Source organism: Brugia malayi (assembly GCF_000002995.4).
Source record: "Brugia malayi strain FR3 genome assembly, contig: Bm_v4_Chr1_scaffold_001, whole genome shotgun sequence".
NCBI classification, from domain to species: Eukaryota; Metazoa; Nematoda; class Chromadorea; order Rhabditida; family Onchocercidae; genus Brugia; species Brugia malayi.
In genome coordinates, this window is record NW_025062475.1 from 5,296,968 (window position 1) to 5,317,689 (window position 20,722).

Genomic DNA, 20,722 nt, shown 5'->3' on the forward strand with positions numbered 1-20,722 from the left:
CAGCATAACAAAAATTCGAATATTTTTATAAGAAAAAAGAACAAAAATTGTATAAAAAATTTTTGTGCTTAAGGTAAGTAATATTAGCCTAATATAGTAACAAAATTATATAAATTCCAACTTTTTTAACATACAATGAGTCAAATTCTTATTATTTAATTTTTTTATAGCGTTTTTTTTTTCGTTTTTTGCGAAGATTGAATGATTATAACATTAATTATTTATTTAATATTCAATCATTTTTCATGCATACATATTTCTTAAACAATTATATTTAAAATTTTTATGCAATTTTATAATATATCAAATTATCTCTGAATATATCAATTTTTTATTATTCGCATTGCAAAAGGAGAAAAATGAGTATAAAATTTTTTGAAATTAGTTACGCTTAATTTATTTAATAAACATGTATTAATGATAATTAAAATTAATCGTATTAATTAATAAAATTGAAATTTATTAAACATATATATTAATCATATCAAATTTTCATTAATCTTATCGTTAAAAATAGAATTTGAAAGAATGATTTGCTTGATAATTTTACACTTAATAAATGAATGACTGATTATTTTTGTAATTTATCTCTTGCAACTTACAATTTTGCTGCGAAAAAGAATTTGTAAAGTTAAATGACATTGTCATATCAGTACAATTCATTTCATTCCGAATTCTTTTATTATACAACCACTGATTAAATGATATGATAATGATACGTTTCCTTTTTTTATTCGCTTTTTTCTTGTATGCATGTAATGTCACATTGTAAATAATTACATGAAAATGTTAAAGGTAATAGATTGAAACCAAGGATTATTATTACTTTTTCTTTCAAGATTTTTCCATTTTTTTTTTTTTTTTTTGTTACTGTTGTTGTACCAATTTATTGAGATAAAATAAATGTTAATTTTAGAATATAAGGTGAAAGTAATTTTATTAAACTATTAGTAATTTAATAATTAATAATGAGAAACTAATTAATTCTATGAAATTAATTTCGAGAAATATATTAATGGAAAAGACAACAATTTCTCCAAATTATTTCAGAACTTTTCGTGTTATTATATATATTAATTTAAATAACATTTTTAGCAAGAAAAAATTGTTTGAATTATTTAATATTTTTTGTTGTCTCATTCTATTAAAATATTCAGCAAATTTTATTAAAATATGATAATTAATAAAATTGTTTGAAGTTAGTTGATTTGCACTGATTTACTTTCGAACTTTTTTTAACTATTAATTATTAAATTTAACCTTTTTAACTACTATTTGCTAGATTTTTTACAATTTTTTAAACTACTATATTAGTTATAACATTTAACAAATTTCATGATGCAAATTAATAATTTAATAGAAATGTCTTAAACTAATTTTAATACATTTAAACAATTTTATGTGTTGAATATTAAATTATAAATTAATTTAATAGAAATATTTGCAGTAAAAAAAAAGGGAAGAAATTTGCTCTTAATTTATTTGAAATGTACCATAGTGTGATGTAAAGTTTAATTTCGAAACAATTTTAATAGATCAAAAATGAATTCTTTCCATCGTATCAACCAAACAACAAAGTCTCTTACACCTAATTCATTTCACATTCTAACGAGCAAAAGTTATTGCCACATTAACAATGAATTGGTAATGTTAATTAAAAAATGCTCTCTCTCTCTTCTTTCCCTTTCTTTCTCTTCTTTTCTGTTATTTCATTATTTGTCAAATACTTATTGAGTTAATTTCATCAATATCATTTTTTCTCGCTTACAGTTTTTTCTTTAAATTATTTTATTTCAAAAATTTTCTCTCTAAAATTCTAATTTAATCAAACATTCATTGTAAGTAACAATTCATTAATTATTATTTCAGAATGAATTAAATTTTTTCAATAATTTATCTATTGGAAGAAAAATTTTCTGCATGTAATATAATTTTCAGTTTTCAGTTTATGCACAATTAAAACTTTCCTACAAAATTGGATGGAATAATAAAATACGATTTTAGCACAAAATAAATAATGGAAATAATAAATTAATAAAATTGCTTTTTCTTTTTTGGTATTTAAATTTTAACTGATCATTGCTCTTTCCTTTTCGAATGCAAAAGCATCACAGAAGGGAGAGAGAGTGGGAGAGAAAATTGTAGAAGAAAAAATGTGCAAACGAAATTATTCCATTTGAGAGAGTATCGTTTAATATTTAATTGTTCAATTAGATTAGACAAATATAATATGTAATGGAAAGAGAGTGAGAGAGAGGGAAGGAGAGAGAAGCAAAGAGGAAAATGGATGTTTAAAAAGACAAAAATTTTGCGGCGAAATAGTATTTGTTTAACAACTTTAATCATCACTGTAAAATAGCAGTGAAAAGGAAAACCTAAAATGATTTTTGTGCTTACCGTAAATATTTGCAATGAAATAATGAAGAAAATAGTATTTGGGAAGAGGTGGAGGAGAATGGAAAAGAAAATGAGGAAAATATATTTTTTAAACAATCATAACAAATGATAGTTAACATTTGCGCTTTGTTTACTAATTTTTATTCCGAATATTTGACCTTATTTCTTCTCTTTTTTCTCTCTCTTTTCTGTTTTTCCTTTTTTAATTTCTTCTTTTTTTTTTTTTTTTTCTTGCAATTAATTTATTCAAATTCATCAAAAATATTTAAGTAGTGCTAATATTCGTTTTTTTCAAAATTTTTTAAGTTTTTTTGCAAAGTTTTTCCCCTGTCAACGAAAATTTTACGCAGAAATGTTTTACTACATTTTGGTATTTCATATCATTTAATCAGAATTTGATTTTACATTTAGTTCATTTATTTTTTTATTTTTTTGAGATATGCAGAAAAATGTTATTTGGATATTTTTTGTAAAATTAAAAACTTCAACTTTTGCTTTTATGCTTAATAAAATTTAATTGTTGCTTTAAACATTTAAGCTAATCACACTTTTTTTTCAGTTAAACAGACGAGAAATTAAGTAAGATAATCAGAATAATTTTGCAGTAAAAGAAGAAAGAAAATATTTATTCAAAAATGCCAGCATTTCGATCAAGATTACTTTCAACTGGTGAAGTGATTCAACCAGTTGAACAAGTATTTGATCAAATGAAAGAAATGGAAGATCAATTAGATCCTTTATTCTTTAAGGTTTATTTACTTTATATTATATATAATAATTTCATGCTAATATCGGTACATGGAGTACACGAATACAAATGTATTAATAGGAATAAAAAATTCAGGCGCTAAATGCTGCAAGTTTTATAAATGTAAAATATAAAAAAAAATCTTTTTTTTTTTATTAATATTGTTTAATTTGTAGATGGTGGATTATTACTTTGATAAAGGAGCAGCAGTAATAATGCCAAAACTTGCTGAAGAACATCCATCACGTGAAATGTCGAAAGAAGTAAAGCAGAAGTTCGTCCGTGGTGTTATTGCTATGATTAAACCAACTAGTAAAGTTTGTATTTTTCTATCAAATTAAATTTATATGATTATCATATATTCAACTAATACTTTTTTAATTATAATTAAAATTTTTCAAAAAAATCACGGATTAGATTTGTCATAAAACTATTATTATTATATAATTAATGTAGTAACATTTAATTAAAATTAAAATTCCTCTAAAAATTTCAAACTGAAGTTATTATAAAAACTTATTAATAATGGTTTGTTAATACAGGTACTACATATAACATTTCCAATTAGACGTGAAGATGGAACATTTGAAATGATTGAAGCTTGGAGAGCACAACACTGTGAACACCGAACACCAACAAAAGGTGGCATTCGTTATGCAGAAAATGTCGGTGAAGATGAGGTAATATGCTAACGATTGAAAATTTTTTCTGAAATGAATTTAACCTTTTTATGAATTTCAAATTTCATTTGCAAATTCTGCATGTAATAAGTTTTGAAAATAGTAAAATATTGCTTTCAACATCTTAAGTTATATTTTTCTTTTTTTGAAATGAAATTAAATGATATTGGCACTTTTTTTAATCATTTTTGATAAGAAAAAAATAGGTTTAAAATTTTTGAAGATTTAAAGAAAAAAAATAAGAAATTTATATGAGCAGGTAAAAGCACTGTCCGCATTAATGACATACAAATGTGCTGTGGCTAATATACCATTTGGTGGTGCAAAAGGTGGTGTAAAAATTGATCCAAGCAAGTATACTGAATATGAAATTGAAAAAATCACTCGTCGTATGACAGTGGAATTTGCCAAGAAGGGATTTTTGGGCCCTGGAGTAGATGTTCCGGCACCAGATATGGGCACTAGCGAGCGTGAAATGAGTTGGATTGCGGATACATATGCGCAAACAGTTGGTTACACCGATAAAGATGCATATGCTTGTGTTACTGGTAAACCGATTGTTGCTGGAGGTATTTGTTCTTTTTCGGGTAGAAAAACAGACACAGTCTAAACAAAAAAGTTTTAAAAAAAATGAAACGAGAAAAAACGAAATAAAATTATTTATGTTGACTTGAAGTATGTTAATTTATAATTGTTATTAGAATTATGTCAACTGAATATGTTGAAATATTGCAGGAATTCATGGTCGTACAGCGGCAACCGGACGTGGTGTATGGAACGGTTTGGAAACATTCCTAAATATTTCCGATTATATGAATAAAATTGGTTTAAAGCCTGGATTAAAAGGAAAGAAAATTATTGTTCAGGTATTAAAAAAAATGAATATTTAAAATAATTAATGATAATAAATAATGATAAACAATAATAATAATTAGAATAATTAGAAAGCTGTTTCTTTTTTTTTTTTTTTTAATTAGAAAATGAATATTTAAATAACGATAAACAATAATTAGAATAATTAGAAAAAAATTGAAGGGTTTTGGTAATGTTGGTACCTACACATCACATTTTGTATCAACCGGTGGCGGAATAATCATTGGCATTCAAGAGTATAATTGCTCGGTGTATAACCCAAATGGATTTGATATTGATGCATTGATCAAATATGCAGCTGAACATAAAACAGTAGCGGTAATTTAATTTTGCTTTTTTATTAGAAAAAGGAGAAAAAATTTTTAAATTTTTGAAAAATCGATTGTTCATTTTTCTTATGAAAAAAGTAGACGATTTATAAATTTGTAAATAAATGATAATTATTATTGAATATTTCAAAATTTTCAGGATTTTCCAGATGCTGAAGCATATGAACCATACAGTGAATTAATTTATGAAGAATGTGATGTGCTAATTTTGGCAGCGTGTGAAAAAGTTATCAACAAAAATAATGCTAACAAAATTAAAGCCAAGGTATAAATTTGATTGTTTGAAAGTGATAAATTAGAAGGGATGATGATTAGATTTAATTTTGTCTATTAATGATAATTCATTGATATCCAATATGATAGTAAAAAAAAAAGCATGAAGAGTGGAAAAAATGAGACTGTAAATTGTCTCGTGGTGATAACAAAAAATATAAGCACAATGTGATAAGAAGAAATTAACAGTTAAAAGTTTAAGATAAGAGAAATATCTAGGAATAATTTATCAAAATATACTATAAACTTTACTAATAACGGAAGTAATGGAAAAATTATGAGTATTTTCTGGATGTTAAACAAGGATATCATTGAAGAGTACTGATAAAAGAGATAAGGTAGTATCATTTCCCATATTTTATATTTACATGAAAATATCATTGAAGAGTACTGATAAAAGAGATAAGGTAGTATCATTTCCCATATTTTATATTTACATGAAACAGTAATAAAAATTAGAAAAGATATATAATTTAATTTTTATTTATAGTAGGGTTAGAATTCAAAAGATATAATTAACTAAAAATGAAGAAAAAAACTAAAAGTATAATAATCATTTCAAAATAAGCTTTAAATTTGAATAAATTTGATATAATTTTTTAAATTCTTGCTCTGCTATAAGCATTCATTAAAGTTTTGATCGTTTAAATTTTGCTTTTGTTTTCTTTTTTTTTCATTTGCAGTTATTATTTACCTTTCTTGTAAACATGACTTTACTTTTTAACCTAATATAATTGATATAGGTTATCGTAGAAGCAGCAAATGGTCCAGTAACACCAGCAGCTGAGAAAATTTTATTAGCTCGTAATGATTGCATTGTCATTCCGGATTTATTCATCAATAGTGGTGGTGTTACGGTATCATTTTTTGAATGGCTGAAAAATTTGAATCATGTCAGTTTTGGTCGACTTACATCAAAGCATGAAATTGATTCCGGTTATGATTTGCTTGGTAAAATTATTCTTCATTTATTTATTCACTTTCTGTTTTTTTATTTTTTAGCTTTTAGCTTCTTTCATTTTTTTATTTTTTATTTCATTGCAAAATTGTTTTTTGTCTCTGTTTTTATGTTATTTTACGTATTATTTAATCTTTTTTTTGTAGCAAGTGTTGAAGAATCATTAAATCGTGAACTTGGAAAAAATATCAAAATTGAACCATCGGCAGGACTGAAAAGCCGAATCAGTCATAAATCTGAAGAAGAAATTGTTTATTCCGGTTTAGAATTTAGCATGCAGAAATCAGGTAGGCATAAAAATTGAGGTTTATTTTTTATTAATAATTTGAAGATTCCATAATCTAATATATTAAAATAAACTAAAGGAAGAGGAGAAGTTATTCCGGTATTTGTTATGCTTTATTTTACATGAATTATTTTTTATAATTCTTTATTCTTTTTTTTTTTTCCTTTCTAATTTTAGCCTTCTTTAATTCCTGATGAAATTCCTTGCCAGTTATTGATTGCTAATTGTTTATATAATCCTTTTTTCCTTCTCCATCCTAAAATATTTTTATTATTATTTTGGTTCTTTTTAATTTTCTGATGAATTTTTACCAATTCCTATTAATTACTGACTGGGATAGAAATTTTCTTTTTTGCATAATACCTCATTTTTCTTCTTTTTTTTTTGGATCTTAAAATTAACTTTGTAATTTTAATTTTCTCTAATTTCCGAATAAATTTCTACCAGTCATTTTCAATTGCTAATTGTTTATATAATTCTTCTTTTTTCTCTCTCCTTTTCAATTTCTTAAAGTAACTTAATAATTATAAGTCTCTTTATTGTTTAGTAAAATTTTTATTAGCTGGGTATTTGTCTGCAATTTTGTTAATCGTTAACAAATTAAAATAAATTTATCTTAATTAACTTATATTAAAATTTATCCATTTTTTTTTCCAGCCTATGATATTATAAAAACAATAGAAAAATACAATCTTGGCTTGGATATACGTACTGCTGCATACGCAACGGCAATAGAAAAAATATATAATACTTATCGTTCTTCTGGTTTTACATTTGCATAACTTTGAAAAAGTGCAGTTTGAAATAATTGTCATTGAATTGTTATCACCATTTGTTTTTTAAAATTTATTGTAATGGATTTAAACTATAATTTATAATTTAATGATAAAAATTTCATCTCATTCTGACTCGTTTTTTGCTTGTTTATTTGTTGTTGTTATTGTTTTCACTATTAATTTGCAATGGCGACGAAATAAGATGAATAGAGAGAATTGAAACGCAAGAAACTTGTTTTGATTCAATTAAATTGATAAATGTAAAATCTAGTAGAAGATTTTTATAATGAAATTAGTAAAATTTGAATGTGAAGGTTTTTCATTTTAAAAATTTTTATAAAAAGATTTGATTAAATGCTATCAAATAATTGCAAGTGGAAAAAAATAAAATTTAAGCAACTGAAATTTAAGTGAGTGCCAAATTAAATTACGCTTAATGTATGATAAATATTGAAATTAAATCCAGAAAAAATTTTAGAATTTTATATCACTTTTATAGTTAAACCTGAATTAGGTAATAAAAATTTTCGTGCAGTTGAAAATTTAAATATACCAAGAATATTTTTCAATTAAAATATGATTGCTGCAAGCAATAAATTTTGCGTAAAAAAAGGTATTTAATGTTACTGAAATCAAAAATTATTTTCATTTTAGTATCATTCAGTGACTAATTTTATCCTTTTCTTTCTGGTGCAAGAAAATTAAAATGCCTACACCGGTACGTACGCCAAAGGCGCGAACAGTTCGTCGTATTCCGCCTGTGAGACGTAACATTCAACCTAAAATAGTGCATTCAGTGCGGTATGATTTCCGTCAACACCAGATAAACATTAAAGTTTCGAGTGAAATCCTCGTCATTTCTTTTTTTATGATTTCCGTCAACACCAGATAAACATTAAAGTTTCGAGTGAAATCCTCGTCATTTCTTTTTTTATGATTTCCGTCAACACCAGATAAACATTAAAGTTTCGAGTGAAATCCTCGTCATTTCTTTTTTCAACTTTTTAATATTGATATTAGTATAACTCAATATTTAAAATTTCAAAAGAATCTAAATACAAATTAATAGTTAATTACTTTTGCGCATCATTTCCTACTATTAGCAATCTTCGATTTCCCTCCGTTTCTGATTCAAGTAATTACAGAATATTTTAAGTGAACAATTTTTGATAATATATGACATGGACTCATATATTATTTCAGACGTCGTCGTCGTCGTCGTCGTTCACCTTCACCAATTACTGATTTACGCTCATCACATTCATCCAACAGCAGTAGTAGCAGTAGTTCACGTTCACGTTCATCACGAAGCCATAGTCATAAACATAAGCGATCAAAAAAACGTCGTAATTCATGCAATTTACGCTCAAATTGTGTGATGCCACTTTATGGTACCAATGGTACTATGATAGTTGGTTATGTACGACCGTGTCGTACCGGTGTCAGATTATGGTATTTAAATTGTTGAAATTTTTTTTTTATTAATTTTTTAAATTTCTTCTCTATCTCTAAGCTATGAAATTATTATTTACAAACAATTTTCAGCCATCGAAATGATTTAATAACTAAATGATTTGAGCGAATCAGAAGAAAAAGATGTTGGAAATGTTAACAAAAGAACAATCATGATTTCTTATCATGATTTCTTACTAATTCATAATTCTGTAACGCAATATTTTTTTCTGATTGATAACAACTGAACGTAATAAAGTGCCAAATTTCGCAATCATTTCTAGTAAAAGGAATTGAAAGATAATTTTGTAACTTGAAAAAAATTTTTTTCAAACTTTTACATAATATTTTTACATCTTACATAATATTCAATAAAATTGTTGTATGTCATATCATTTCGATCAAATAAATTTTATTCTCACAATCCTATGTTTTGATATTTCATTCCCTATTCTATTTCACCTAACTAAAGTACTTTTATCTTATTCACTAATCAATCTTTTAACTCCTTTGGAATTTCTACATTTAGTATTTGATCGTATCAGTTCAATACAGCTGATTATGTTCCAATTTCATCAGTTCGACATTTACATTCACACTGTATAAAAATCTTCCCTCATATCTCGATTGAAAAACGAAATTATGAATAGAACATAAAGTTCGAATTTAATTTTATACATGTAAATTTGAACCATACACAAAATTATTTAGCCTTTAAAAGCTATAAAAGAAATATGTGCTTATTTTATTCGAAAACGAATGAATTATTGAAACTATTTTTGTTAAAATGTGAATTGAAGAGGATAAAAAATGAAGATTGTCACCTAAATGATAAAGAATGATTGCGAGATGAATAAGAATTGCAGTATCTTATTGGGTTGACGGAATAAATTATTTTGACTCAAACATTAATCATCAAAATCACATCGATTTTATACTTTGCTGAGCACAGATGATTAATATTTTATTTGAAATGAAATGAGAGGAATATATTATTTAGCAGGAAATGATCAGATGATCATAATTATATTCCTGTCGTATGTGTCCAATCGTTTTAAAGATTGTATTCGATTGGAAGGTTCTTGCGACGAACCATGCCATCGCCCTGGAACCATTCGCGGCGGAACTGTTTCGCAGCGCCATCCGGTGTGTTTGTCCATTCGATGGTAATACGATCGTTGTTGATGTCTTCCTTCGATGCATCGAATGTGTCACACGAGACCGCCATGAGAACATTCTCCTTTGGGTCCAGGACGCCACATGGTGGGTCAACACCTAGACGGCGCATATTGGTCGTTTTAATAGCCCAACCAATGCGACGACCACCGGCATTAGTAATCTCAAAATTTTATTATCATCAAAAATGATAACAATTAATTTCTTCTATCTGAGATAGTTTTGGTTTTAGTGGTACCACATCTTTTATTAAAACATGATTCTATTCCACCAGTATAAGTATACCTTAATGTGATATGTATGTTTGTCATCGTACGGGGCATTGAAGACAATCTTTGACCCCGGTTGGGTATGGATATCACCCGGTGGAACCGACTGCGCCATTGGGAAAATCCAGTAGCGTTGCCGCTTGACTGTAACCAAACAAGCAACTAATATGATTTTTTATAGCTAACAGCAGCTTTTATGTAACTTTTTATTTATAAAAAATCAGCATAATATAATTGTATGCACAAATTAATTTCCAAAAAAATGTTAATGAAAATTTTAAGCTGAATAAATGCAGTCTATTTAAATTTGTTCATTTGTAATTTAACAGAATATAATGTGAAGGTAAAGAAAAATTTATACAAGTTATAACTCCAGCAATTATCATTTTGCTATTTGCATGAATATCCAAATTTGATATGAAGTTACTATCTTAATTTTTAATATAGTTCGTGTAGATTTGAAAGAATTAATCAAATATATATTTGTATTTGATGAATGAATAAGTGTTTCCATATTTTTTGGAAGTATATTTTCATTAATGTTAGCAATTTAACTAATCTTGATGCTACTTCACAGAAGTGATAAATGATAAGATGATAAGAGTTTGGAATAGAAGCAAATAGCTGAATAACTTAAATAATGTTATCAACTAATTTAGATAAAATGGGATATAGTAGTTGAAATGAAATAAAATAAGCGTAAAATTAGTGGAGTAGATTTTCTGCAATAGAAATTAACCAAAAATTAAGATATTATAATTTATTATTTCTTCTCAAGAAAAAATTCATTTTTTGAATTTATTTATGATAGTTTTTTTCTCTCTTTCCCTTTCTTTTTCCATTTAGGAGAATAAGTTCAAATAGAAAGAAACGTCAAATTGATCAGTACAATGGTAGTTTTTAAAATGAGATATTTCTGTAAATAGAACATACAAATGCAAACAAAAATTCACGTAATGAAAGAATTACGCCTTTCTAAAAATTTAATACGATCTTATTTAAATAAAACCTGTTAAATAATAGTAAACAGAGAGAGAATTAAACTAATTCAATTTTTTTCCATAATTTTTATAAGTATATTTTTGGCAATGTTAGCAATTTAACTAATTGGTACGTTAATAAAGTTTGACTTGAAGTTCTTGTTAATAATTATTATTTATTATCAGTTATTCTTTAATACAAAATAACTTCAGCTTTCATAAATTACATTTTCTATTGACTCATCATTACTTTCACTTTTTTTTCTAATCAAATTTCATCATATTAGACTAATTATTACCATCTCTTCTCATAATTTTATGCTATGTTCAACAAATGATATCTATCATAAAATAAAAACTTTAAATTAGAACAAAGATGAAAAATCTTACTACTAGAAAAGTACTAGACTACTAGAAAAGGATAGAAAATAGAATAGAAATAAAAACCTAGAATAAAAAATAAAATGAGAATTATAGAATAGAAATAAAAAATTAGAAAATAAATTGGAATAAGAATAGAAAATATGATCACTTTTGGACAGCTATCATAAAGGTTATAAGAATGCATTTAAGGACAGAATTCATTTGAATTATTTGATTATTTTTGAACGATAAGTAATCAATAATATGTAATTAGTCATGCTGATAATTTTATCATTCTGTCACAATTCAATTCATTTATTCCACTGATATTATACAATGCGGATTGAATTCAAATGATTACAATTGTGATGCAACATTATGCATTTTTATAAGTTATATTCGATTGGAAGGTTCTTGCGACGAACCATACCATCGCCCTGGAACCATTCGCGGCGGAACTGTTTCGCAGCGCCATCCGGTGTGTTTGTCCATTCGATGGTAATACGATCGTTGTTGATGTCTTCCTTCGATGCATCGAATGTGTCACACGAGACCGCCATGAGAACATTCTCCTTTGGGTCCAGGACGCCACATGGTGGGTCAACACCTAGACGGCGCATATTGGTCGTTTTAATAGCCCAACCAATGCGACGACCACCGGCATTAGTAATCTCAAAATTTTATTATCATCAAAAATGATAACAATTAATTTCTTCTATCTGAGATAGTTTTGGTTTTAGTGGTACCACATCTTTTATTAAAACATGATTCTATTCCACCAGTATAAGTATACCTTAATGTGATATGTATGTTTGTCATCGTACGGGGCATTGAAGACAATCTTTGACCCCGGTTGGGTATGGATATCACCCGGTGGAATCGACTGCGCCATTACGAAGAGGGAAGGTGCACTACTTTATCCCAGCAGCAAAATCATAAAGCATAAAATATGCTTGTTTTATATCCTTTTATAGTTACAATTATTACCATTATTATTTGCATAAATGTGCAAAAAAAAAAAAGTAAATTTTATATTTTTATATGCAAATTTTGGATTAAAATTCACTATTCTAGAAATTTACTTGCAAACTGATTGCTGTAGTAAAACAAAATATAACAATGAATAAGGAAAATAATCAAGAAAAACATTTTTTAATTTAAAATCTGCATTTCTCTTCAAAATATTACAATTTTAAGTTAATATTTTAGATAAAATCATTACAAATTATGCAGTTCCTATTCGCTATGTTAATATTTTGATGTATATATAAATGAAAAATATTAACCATTTCGCATTGTTCACTGAGAAAAAATCTGCAGTAAGTAGATAGAGGAAGAATATGGCGCAATCGGTTCCACCTGGTGATATCAACACCCAACCCAGCTCTAAAATTGTATTTAATGCACCTTATGACGATAAGCATACTTATCATATTAAGGTGACACTTACATCTATGAATTATTTTTATGATATTTTTAATTGCAACTAAAATGCTCCGTATTTCCTGCACCATAGATACCCATACATACTCAGTTTTTCTTTCAACTCTATGCTATTCCTTCTTTTTTTCAGATTACTAATGCCGGTGGTCGTCGCATTGGTTGGGCTATTAAAACGACCAATATGCGCCGTCTAGGTGTTGACCCACCATGTGGCGTCCTGGACCCAAAGGAGAATGTTCTCATGGCGGTCTCGTGTGACACATTTGACGCAGCCAGAGAAGACATCAACAACGATCGTATTACCATCGAATGGACAAACACACCGGATGGCGCTGCGAAACAGTTCCGCCGCGAATGGTTCCAGGGCGATGGCATGGTTCGCCGCAAGAATTTGCCCATCGAATACAATCTGTAGTAACGATGATGAAAGCAATAATAATGACAAGTGATATTAATAATAATATTATTGTCAATTAACAAATAAAGTAATATTATCATCATCATTTTCATCTTGCAGTTCAAACTAAAATACTCGCTGTATCTGATTTTAACATGTAAATATTTTGAAGTAAATGATAATAAATGAATTATAGTGATACTTTGAAGTAGTGACCAAGTTGGTGTAAGCAATATCCGGCAATGTTTTCAAAAGTTTTAAATGATAATCACTGGTAATAATCAGTTGTAATTTAAGCAATTTACTAGTGATAACTAATAATCATAACTGATGACCGCTAATTATTTTACTGCTATAATCTACATAGTAATCTGTAGTTTTCGTGACTGATATCGTCATTATTGCTATACTGTTTTTATTACATTATTATTCAATGCTAGCAATATCACTCGTATCTGAGAAACTCAAAAATTCTAGTGTGAAAGATAGAAATGAATTTAACAAATCAAAAATTGCCAGTGAAGAAATCATTTGAGATTTGAGAAATGTTGTTAATTGAGAAGAAAATAAAAAATCAAACATTTAGAAATAAGCAAATTTAAATAATCATTAATGTCCTTTTTTCTACAAATGTTAAATTCATAACAGTCCTCTAGACTTTTTGTTCATTTCTTTATATATATAGAATGCAAACAATTAATGGCAACGAAAATTTTAAAGAAAAAAAAATTGGTTGCTTATTTAGGGAACTAGGCATTTTTACTAGAAAAAAGAGTTGAATTTCGAATGATGTGTTTTTAGTTTTATCTTTAGTATCATCTTTGATATTGGCAAATTTCTGAATTGAAGATTCCATCAGATATAATATAAATTTTACAGATTTCCTTTATTCCACCGCAAATGAAATTATTATTATCTTTCCTTTGAAACTGAAAGAAATATATTTTTATTTACTCGAAATTCTATGAAGTGTCTGTTAGTATTATTTTTTTTTCCGCCATGAAATAATCTGATTTGAATCCATTTGTGATAATAATAATAACAAAAGAGAAAAATCAAGTCCATCCGATCGTATCATCTTCAAATAATGGCTAATGATACTTATCATTTTGATAATTAATATTAATTTTGCAGACATCTCCTTGTCTTGGTGAATAGCTTGTTGTCTTTGTGAAGCTACGGTCTATTCTGGTGATGGCATAAGCCTTTTAGGTTAGCTAAAGGCTCGGTAAGCGTATTCATGGGTAAAATTAACTCGTTAGCTTTGGGACAATCTCCTAAGATAACTCTAATTTCAAATCTAGGCAAAACTTGTTAACCTTTCGAAGCCGTAAGTCTACTAGAAAAACAGAACTAAAATCGGAGGATTTCAGTACTATCATATAAGCCTGCTAGCTTTGACATACAATCTACTCTTCAGAATCATGAACTAGCTACCATTATCACCGATGACCTTTGAACGTTTGACCAGCTTCGCCTCACCTTCAAGATGGAAGATTATCCCTTCCATATAATCTTGTTTTATGACAAATCTCTACTGGCTGGCACAATACATGTACCTTCAAAAAGGTATAAGAAAGTATTTTCTGAAACAATCTCCTTGCCTCAACTACCGCCAGTGGTATAGGTTTGTGAAACGAGGAGATGAGTCATGAATTCATCTTTTTGTTACATAATGTTTCATTCATGATAATTAGTATTTCATCTGATCATCGTTTTGTCACGTATTAACTTCACAGGAAGAGAATATTGTACATTGTTGAATGTAATTTCTGCTTCATTTTCAATAATGTTTTTAGTAAATTTTAGTAATGATAACGGATACGGAAGTTTCTGGTTAATAGAATTTGGATGAACGATGGTAATGGAATTGGAATAACGTCATAGGTGATGATGACAATTATCATCATTGTAGACACATACCTTATCATTGACATAATGGCTCGGAACAACTGAAACTGAAAATTTGTTTTACGAGGTTTTGTTTTAACTGAGTGGAGTAGTAATTCCACTGACTTTACATTGTATAAAATGATTGTTGCCATCATTTTTTTTTTTTTTTTTTCATCTGAAATTAAATGATTAATTCTACTTATGATATAACAGAAGAATTTGGCTCAAATTTAACTAAATGATTATTTCTTCTTTCTTCCAAATGTAATTCAAAGTTGTATGTATTCAGGAGTTATCAACAACAACTTAGAATATCATTTTACTTGAAGGAGTTTAATTAAAAGTATTGAAGCATATTTTGCTGAAATTTTAGTAAATTGTACAATAAATTTTTAAAAGTGCAATTCTTGTAAATCATCTCATTGATAATTCAGCGATATTCAACGAAAAGCAAAGAAGGAAGAAAAATAAACAACAAAGAAAAAGAACAAATTATAGATGAATCGTAGAAAACAGTAGCTATTTAAAAATAAAAAAAAAACACAAGAAAATTGCGTGAAAGGAAAATGAAGAAAAAAGAATAGGAAATTCAAAAAAGGGCAAAAATCACAGATTGGTTTAAAGCGCATAAATAGTGATCATTTCAAGAATAAAATAAATTATTTACAAAGAAACATTCAAATAAATTATCAGAATTCCGTTCCTTGAAAATTTAAAAAAATTGTAACGAGTTGGAACCGTTATCAAATGTTATACCAGCAGCTATAAATTGAAATAGCACTGAACTAAAAAAATTTTGTTATATTCATATGAAATTTACATTTAAATAAAATTATTGATGGAAAAGTAGAGAAAAAAACTGGAATGATAAAGATAGAAAAATGAAGTACATTATAGTGATAATAATGTAACAATTGAGATCATCATAACAATAGAGATTACAATAGATTATAAACAAGACAGATATCATATAATTTAAATTAAATCTCATTTGGAAGCTATATGATAATTTACATTTGGATGAGTAAATTCATTTTAGGCTTAATAAATGAAAATTAATCATATCTTGCTGTATGCATATAATAATAGTATAATAATCTCATATTTAAATGAAATGAAGGATATGAATAAAAAAAATGAAAGCAAACAAAAAATTTTTGAAATTTTGATGAGGACTGTTGAAATAAACTATTTAAGATAAGTTAATAGCTATATTTCTATCAAAAAAATTAAAATGAACGTTAATTAATCCAGCATGTTTTTCTCCTAGCAAGTTTTATTAAAATCTTAAGATGTAAACAATTTTATTAAAATAATTTCAAGAATTTTATTAAAATCTAAAGTTGAAACTTGGATGAAAAGTTTAACATTCAAAATCAAGGAAACAGAATTTGAAAACAATTCCATTTCATACTTTCCTATATGCAATCTTTTTCCTTTAGAGATTTGTTGAGAGATTTGAAGTATAAAATACAGTGATAAGCTATCCAATAATATTAAAACAATTCATGAAAGGAAGAAAGAAACAGATAAAATGAGAAATGAAAGTAAAATATACAGATATGAATTGGTTTATGCAAAAGAATATTTTAGTAATTTCAAGATGCATTAAATAACTCTTAATGAATAAATATAACATGCAAAAATCATTTGTAAAATTTTTGTAAAGTAGAAATTTATGATTTAATCAATATTTGTCAAACGATGTAATGTTTCCTCTTCCGGCAGTGGTTGTCGACGCCATCGCGGATTCAAGATGATTAGCAAAATACACAAAACAAATATAAGAATGAAAATACCAAGTAACGTACTGAGAAATTGTTGACTACACAATACGTGATTAACTGTCCAACATCTGCAATAAATATTCTAATTTTTGATTTTAGAAGGAATGAACTTTATCGTTTGAGTAAAATGATGCATTGAAAGTTTATTCAGCTGTACACATTTTTTCTTCTCAATAATTAGACATAAATAGATAATAAATTTACATATGCCTAAATATTACTAATCTATGAAAATGAAATAAAATTATAAAATTAGAATGAAAATGAATATATCATGCAATGATAATTTTAACTTTATTTACTTATGATGCCATGCAGCTTGCTCAGAGATACCCATTACAGCAGTAATTGCAAGAAAACATAAGATGATAAGACCGAATGCTTGATGATATGGAAGTATAAATTGACGCATCGGTACACTCAGTCCAGGGAAGAAGAATGTTAGGAAACCGAAGAAGTACTAAAATAAGACAAAAGTAACAAATTGCAACAAATTATATTCATAAACATTTTTATTATTAACTATGTTAGTACTTTTAATAATGTAATAAGAGATTTATTGATGTTGTTTTAATCTAATTACTTTTTCTAAAAAATAAAGTAATTAAAATTGACTTTAAATCTAATTTTAATCACATACTAAAAGTTTCATTTGAATACAGTAAAGAGTTTGAAATTATCATTAAACTCCTTCATTTGTTATACTTGAAACCTTCAATCCTGAATTTATCACTAAAAAGTTTCAATTTTTTATTTGTCATACAATTATTTCAGAGAAAAAAAATCAATAAATATTCAAAAAAATCTTGTACCTGAAGGAAAAAAGCAATGACAAAAGTTAGACCAATCCATGAATGCAATGAATATAAATTCGGTAACGGATCCGGTTCATCTTGATCATTTCGATGATTATTATGTGAATCAAATACTGCTTTCAATGCAACCACAGCAAAGATAAGTACCAATGTGTGTAATATTAAATGAAGCAATTTGGAGAAACGCTTTCGCTCATGTCGAAAAATTCGATAGACCAATATTCCTAGAAGTAAAATATATTAAAGTGAAATATCTACAAATTAACTTAATAGAGCTCAGAAGAGCTGAATAAAATATTTGCGTTACTAGCTATAATGATTAACAAAAACGAACAGGAATTTGTCTTAATCATCAGTATTTATTTTAAAAAAGGACGAGAAAAAAAGAAAAATTATTCGGATACTAGCATTAATTTCATGATAATGATAATTAGTCATGACCAATGATCAATAATTAAGATATTATCATGAAACATATTACGTATATAAAAAAAAGTGAGCTCACAAAATAATTATCTTGAAAATATAAATAAAACGATCAAGATTAAACAATTATTTGTTTAGTGCAATTTGTCTAAGTTAGAAGAAAAAAAAAAGACTACCATCGCCAGCTAAGAAGATCATGCCTATTACCATGAATGTTGGATGATAGTGAAATTGAAGGCCAGTTGTAAAGCCATCTTGAAAACCAGTCATCCATATTGCAACGAGAAAAACTGCACAAATGCCTAAAATTTAATGCGAATTTAATGCAAGAAGAATCTGAATTGAAAAGTTAAAAAGCAATTGAAAAAAATAAAAGAAAGGATGAAAGACAGTTTTTTTGGAAAACATTTGCTTTATTTCTTTTCGCATTTCATACATCAAAAATTATCAGTATATTTGAAAAATAATAATGAAATAATTAACATTAAGAAATGTGATTAATTGATATTTAGGTGCTAACCAAAAACTTGCGAAGCACCAACAATAATGTTGAACAAACGCACACTTTGATGATCACTCAAAATTTTGAATGGTTCTTGAAACAGTGACATAGTTCAAAATAAAAACGCTGTTCTGAAATTCTGAAATTTTTTTTTTTTCATTTCTTTTTAAACTAAAATCTTTTCAAACAGTGAGGAAAAAGCAATCATTTCAAATTAACCAAAATAAATTATGTAAGTTTTCTAAAAAAAAAAAAAAAAAAAACTTTTCATAAAAGCATAATAAACAAATAATTGATGTCTAATAATTAATGAAATATCTATTATCAAGAACACCAATAAAATTGTCTTCACATATTTTCTTCCATTCATATCATAAAAACCCAGGAGAGCAAAACTTCACAATTTAAATGGAAAATAACATTCTCAAATATCAATTTGATTAGACTAAATATCATTCCTCACTATTGACCTATATTCGGGACACCGAATTATTTCTAAACAATCGATGTAATCATAATTAATCATCAATAAACCTTTACACCGTCACTTTCTTCTAAAAAAAAAATGCTAATAGAATAAAATCTCCATAATTTTTTTCCTCATAATTCTATATTATTATCATCATCATCAATCATATAAATCTTGTTCTCATTCAGAACGACGAATTTTCGGAATGATGGTCGCAACAAAAGACTGCACCAATATAACATATCCAATTCAGAATGAATGTTAGATTCACAGAAAAAAAATAGAAATAAAAAAAACTGTAATCAATATCGAACACATTCTGACTATTAATTAATGGAGAAACAGGGGAAAAAGTGAAATGAATTGAATATGAAAGAAAGAGAAAATTAATTAAATGAATTTGAATGAATGAACGAATAAATGAATGAATGGATGAACGAGTGATGTGACATTTTATTCAAACCTCAAGCAAATAAATTATAAAAGTATTACATAGAAATAGATTGCAAAAAAAAAGAGAAAAAGAATTCCATCTCATTTTCATCTTATAAGTTATCTATACGAACTAAAATTTAATGAACATTTTATGCAAATGAAAAGAAAGAAAGAAAGAAAGGAAGGAAAAAAAGAAATCTAAATTCCATAAGTCTAAAATAAAATGAATAAATATGTTAGCCAAAGAAAGAACAGAGAGAAAAAGACAATGAAGATATTTGGTTAAAGAAGGAAAAGAGAGAGAGGGAAGAAGAAAGGCAGAAAACAGATCGATGTCATCATTTGTGTCGCTTGAAAAAATGACTGTTAATTACTCTCGTGTACTCTTGATGATCAAGTGAAATGATAAATATAAAAGCAGAATGTTATTACGAGAGAGAAACAGAAAAACATATGGGTAGTGCTACTATTAATGCTTGATGTAAAGACGAAGATAACAGTTTTTATTTTTCTAATCAAATATAGCCAAGCGATGAGAAGAAGGTTTGTAGGCTAAACTACACTTAGGCACAATCAATTCATACTAATTCCAATTATTTTGTTATTGAAACAGCTGCGACAGACATATGTATATGCGTCCCAATGCAGAATTTTAGAATTGCAAACCTTAGAAAAGAGGAAATTGAGTAGGGGAAATGAACATCTGCAGGTACACAATCGGTAAAATATAATTAATTGCATGTGAAAACATTAAGCAGTGTAATTAATAATTAATAGTCAGAAATAATTAGTAATCAATAATAATAATAATAAATAATCATTGAAATGAAAAGAAAAAAAATTGAATGATAAAATAATCAAATGCTTATTTACGCATATATCGTTTCAACAGTCAACTGCCCATCTAACATATATGCATTCAGGCCAATCACTTATATATTAGGTCCAACTTTTTTAACCTCATTTTTCCATTACTTCATCTTTTCCACTCTCTT

At 26.9% G+C, this 20,722-nt stretch overlaps 6 protein-coding genes across 6 annotated transcripts; 3 read left to right on the plus strand and 3 right to left on the minus strand.

Moving 5' to 3' along the window:
- Positions 1 to 3,032: 3,032 nt before the first annotated feature.
- Positions 3,033 to 7,326, plus strand: Bm9104 (glutamate dehydrogenase, mitochondrial precursor, putative; the record flags this gene model as incomplete). The annotated part of the gene is made up of 10 exons (XM_001894152.2): positions 3,033 to 3,146; positions 3,322 to 3,462; positions 3,688 to 3,825; positions 4,085 to 4,394; positions 4,561 to 4,691; positions 4,861 to 5,016; positions 5,167 to 5,292; positions 6,044 to 6,251; positions 6,405 to 6,545; positions 7,202 to 7,326. 10 exons carry the CDS (start codon positions 3,033 to 3,035, stop codon positions 7,324 to 7,326), a joined length of 1,590 nt encoding a protein of 529 aa, XP_001894187.1.
- A 700-nt stretch (positions 7,327 to 8,026) lies between these two features.
- On the plus strand, positions 8,027 to 8,893 carry Bm9103 (putative 54.6 kDa protein F59B10.2 in chromosome II, putative; the record flags this gene model as incomplete). Its single annotated transcript, XM_001894151.2, has 3 exons — positions 8,027 to 8,121; positions 8,524 to 8,772; positions 8,866 to 8,893. The coding sequence occupies 3 exons, from the start codon at positions 8,027 to 8,029 to the stop codon at positions 8,891 to 8,893; spliced, it is 372 nt and encodes a 123-aa protein (XP_001894186.2).
- Positions 8,894 to 9,826: 933 nt separating this feature from the next.
- Positions 9,827 to 10,332, minus strand: Bm5772 (Major Sperm Protein (MSP) cytoskeletal MSP; the record flags this gene model as incomplete). Its single annotated transcript, XM_001894150.2, has 2 exons — positions 9,827 to 10,111; positions 10,234 to 10,332. 2 exons carry the CDS (start codon positions 10,330 to 10,332, stop codon positions 9,827 to 9,829), a joined length of 384 nt encoding a protein of 127 aa, XP_001894185.2.
- A 1,614-nt stretch (positions 10,333 to 11,946) lies between these two features.
- On the minus strand, positions 11,947 to 12,180 carry Bm4543 (Major Sperm Protein (MSP), putative cytoskeletal MSP; the record flags this gene model as incomplete). Its single annotated transcript, XM_043076610.1, has 1 exon — positions 11,947 to 12,180. The coding sequence occupies one exon, from the start codon at positions 12,178 to 12,180 to the stop codon at positions 11,947 to 11,949; it is 234 nt and encodes a 77-aa protein (XP_042932544.1).
- Positions 12,181 to 12,900: 720 nt separating this feature from the next.
- Bm5393 (major sperm protein 2 cytoskeletal MSP) lies at positions 12,901 to 13,418 on the plus strand (the record flags this gene model as incomplete). Its single annotated transcript, XM_001894149.2, has 2 exons — positions 12,901 to 12,999; positions 13,134 to 13,418. The coding sequence occupies 2 exons, from the start codon at positions 12,901 to 12,903 to the stop codon at positions 13,416 to 13,418; spliced, it is 384 nt and encodes a 127-aa protein (XP_001894184.1).
- Positions 13,419 to 16,976: 3,558 nt separating this feature from the next.
- On the minus strand, positions 16,977 to 18,932 carry Bm4444 (cytochrome b561, putative; the record flags this gene model as incomplete). Its single annotated transcript, XM_001894148.1, has 5 exons — positions 16,977 to 17,148; positions 17,383 to 17,540; positions 17,893 to 18,119; positions 18,498 to 18,623; positions 18,842 to 18,932. 5 exons carry the CDS (start codon positions 18,930 to 18,932, stop codon positions 16,977 to 16,979), a joined length of 774 nt encoding a protein of 257 aa, XP_001894183.1.
- Between the last annotated feature and the right edge of the window lie 1,790 nt (positions 18,933 to 20,722).